The 3880-nt window shown below is 35.0% G+C and overlaps 1 protein-coding gene across 1 annotated transcript; it reads left to right on the plus strand.

Moving 5' to 3' along the window:
• Window positions 1–2837: 2837 nt before the first annotated feature.
• LOAG_13376 (hypothetical protein) lies at window positions 2838–3299 on the plus strand (the record flags this gene model as incomplete). The annotated part of the gene is made up of 3 exons (XM_020448674.1): window positions 2838–2861; window positions 2949–3057; window positions 3097–3299. 3 exons carry the CDS (start codon window positions 2838–2840, stop codon window positions 3297–3299), a joined length of 336 nt encoding a protein of 111 aa, XP_020301202.1.
• Window positions 3300–3880: the final 581 nt, after the last annotated feature.

Consider the following 3880-nt stretch of genomic DNA (forward strand, 5'->3'; position numbering starts at 1 on the left):
CGGTTTCTTCTTTTTTTATTCTTCGCTTCTTCTGTTTTATTCTTTGCTTCTACGAACATTGGCGGATTTTATCAATCTCTTATTACGGTAAAGGTTAATATTCCTTACTGTTGCGTATTCACAAAACAAATCGATCTTCGGACAAACGCTTTCGCACTAAGCGCTTCATTTGGATAGATTTGATTGGAGTTTGATTATCCAACCATTGAGCTCGGCAAATAAATTATCTGGCAGTCTTTACTATTTCACGACATACGGAAAGACAAGATCAGTTTCAAAACGAGAAAGTAGGAATCAGTCATTCAGTATTCCTCGATTAGAGTTACTCCCCGTCATAATTGGAGTAGAAGTACTGGAATTCATTAAACAAGAAATCGAAGTGGAAAAAACATATTTATGGACGGATAGCACTTGTGTCCTGCACCGTTTAAAAAAACTGCCGGTAGGATTCAGATATGTCTCAAACAGAACTGATAAGTAAAGAAATTGAATTCCGTCATGTAAGAAAGTAATCCAGCAGACCAGGCTTCACGAGGATTTCTCCCAGGTAAACTGAAAGACAATTCGTTGTGGTGGAATGGACCATCATGGTTATGGGAGCCGAAGAAAAAATGACTCGAGGATAAAGTTATGAAAGGAAACATCACAAGAGTGTGTATGGCCATGGGATTGATGGAAGAAGCGATGCAGTCAGATCAAGTTACGGCATTAATAGATGAGTCACGACTCTCATCATTGTCTAAATTGATAAGAACGATGTTATAAGTCTTACGATTCTTTGCGGAGATATCAAAGGAGAAGATAAGAAGTTTGAAAGGGTTCTCCCGAGGGAATTTTCCATCTAATTCGTATGACAAGGTAATGCAATGGTAGTCAAGATGGCACAGTTAAACATAATGCAAAGGGTAATCGAACACTGGGGTTTAAGAAAAGACCAGAATGGAATCTGGAGATGTGTTGGAAGACTTCGGCTATGCCTCGAATTGAGGATTTTCCGTATTTCATCAACAGAGGAAAGATACCAGAACTGATCGTGAAGCATTACCATGAGAAATTATTTCATGCGAGCGTGCACTACATCTGGTGCAAAATGAAACAATGGTATTGAATCCCGCATGGGCGGTCATATATCATGAAAATTTTGAGAAAGATTTGTAAAGGTTGTACTATGTGGATGGCTACGCCATCTGGGCAACCAGACTTTTCTCCTTATCCGGTTGCTAGAGTTGTAGGAACGAGACCGTTTGAAACTGTCGCGAAAGTCGCGAAAACTAAAATAAATTTTATAATTATACAAATAAAATTAGGAATGTTTTCCATGATTTATGGTTTACCATTTATCTCACATATTTGTTTAAATTTACATTCCTGAGATTTATTTCCGTTTCAATTCCCATGTTTTTTTTATGTCTAACCACATGTCTTTGTTTAGAAATGCCTTTGTTAGCAATTGCTTAAAATATCTAACTAAATACACATCGGATCTGCTCATTGGATCTTGTTGCGATGTGCATGTTCTGTAATTTGGCTCTCAACAGTTTCGGGTGTTTAATATCACCGCCTCTCACTTCTTAACGTACATAAGCCTATCCAAAATAAAAAGGGTTAGTTCTTTGGACGCGATACCAACGCTATTGACAGGATATTTCCTGGCATTTCTGCTCTTCATCCAACTTTTCATCCAACTGTCCAATTATTACCAATTTAAAGTCTATTTGGCTTGGTCAATATTAATGTTTTAATAGATCTGCATATTATCCTGTCAATAAAGAAGTTCTTTGGTCACTCTTCTACACAAATAAATATCAAATTTATAGTTGCTGAAACTATTCAACTGAGATAATCAAACTTTCACAACAGAAACAGTTGGTTTAAACCTGTTTGGGCCAGCTCTAATAAATGAGGATCATGCCAATGCCAAACGATGGGTGACTCTGTTTACATGTTTAGCCACTCGAGCTGTGCGTCTTGAATAGAAACTATGTCTACTGAACAATTTATGCAGGCAATAATCCCTTTTGTTGAAAGCCAAATATCTTTGCTATATATGCCCATATCGTCATAACCCTATACAATGTGCGCTCCATGAGAAAGCTAATTCTTGTAATCATAAACGGGGCAAGCATCCTCCCACTCGGAGAAACGGATCATCCGGAGCGCCAAATCATTTCGAAAGACGCGTTTCGACAGGTTGGTTGGTTGGAGGATATCGGGCGTGATTTAATTTCGTTTGTTAATTTCGTTTGGTTTTCGTTATTAGTATATTATATCGATGTCGTAATTGTAAGTTCATTGTTGTATTAATAAATTTATCGTAATAAAGGTTTAATTATCCAAGTTTGAGGTACTACCGACTAAAAAGACAGAAAGAACCCTCAGTTTTGTCATGGTTGAAGAAAATCGGCGACAATCCTAATCAAAATTACCTGCTGTGTTGCTATTCTTATCTATTGTATTACTGTAGTACTATCATGATATGAAACTGATTAACTGTTTAGCTAACGAAAAATTTCGAACTTGCCCAAAAAGTTGGTAGCATAGAATTGGTTAAAGCTTTGTTTTTGGTGAAATATTAAATTCTTGCTTCTCATTTAATATATTTATCCTTTCGTCGTCATTGTAAATAAAGCCATTTAAATAAAGCCGTTACGGCAATAAATGCAGTATATTTGTTAATTAATAAACATTTCAACATTTTACGTTTTCTAATTATTCATCAAAAATTCAAACACTGGAAAAAATTATGCAAATGTGAAGGGACATTAAAAGTTTTCATTAGCAGGAATTTATGACTTTTTACAAAGCAAAAAAAAAAATATGAAAAGTTATGATTCGAAATGCCGATGGGTCAACCACAATTGGTGAATTTAATTATATTTTATTAGTGAATTGGAAAGTTTTACATAGATATTTTGTACGAATCCAATACGAATTTGTCATATTTTTAGAGTGTAGCATGTGTCCGAGAGAAGAGATGGCGAATCCACGCCAGCAAAATGCATAGACAAAGTGATAAGTTTATCTTCGAACTTCAGTATACTGATATGAATAAGAGAAGTTTTTGAAAAGATTATTACTATTATATATCTGTTTCAGGTTTTTGCCAGAAATGCGGCCACTTCATTGATATGCCGCATGTCAGCTCTGACGACGAAATTACAGCCACGATGAAGCTCCATTTTTTGGAACGATGCCCAAAGGCCACAAAGGCTGTTATTAATGACAGAGCTATTAAACGACGAAGGCTTGAATTTATGGATAGAAACGAAGTAGCCCAGCATTATTACATTCCTGGTTAGTAAGATTTCTCTTTTCAAATGATGCAAATAGAGGGAACTATTATCTTAAATATTATTCCAATCAATCTTTTCTTTTTTTTCAAGTGCGCAACAATAATGGGACTTCTACCCACATCGCAAATGAAGAGATCTTTTTTTATGCAGCGAATACAAAGGCCATCTCTATCCAACTTTCGCCCTCCCTCAGTCACCAAGTTTCTCGTCCTCACGCAGATAACATAATGTACTTGTCCACTAGCAGATTGATCTTTTTTTTCGGGTTCTTTTTACTAATTTTTTATTGTGGTGCTGATTATTTGTTGTTATTTCGATGCTAATTATTGAATCTTTGAATTGGTCACTGATTTTCGAATGTGTTTATCTAACGCAGTCATTACTTTTTGAAAAATCACAACGCAAATTTTAGACCCCGCTACTCTTTAGTGAGATTTCTTCGAATTTAATTTCCGAACTGAGCGGTGTGATAATTTCGAAAGCACAAATTATATATATATTATATATATATATATAATTATATATATATACATATATATACATATAATTGTATATATATACATATACATAATTATATATATATATAT

Source organism: Loa loa, assembly GCF_000183805.2.
Source record: "Loa loa unplaced genomic scaffold supercont3.298, whole genome shotgun sequence".
Classification (NCBI taxonomy): Eukaryota; Metazoa; Nematoda; class Chromadorea; order Rhabditida; family Onchocercidae; genus Loa; species Loa loa.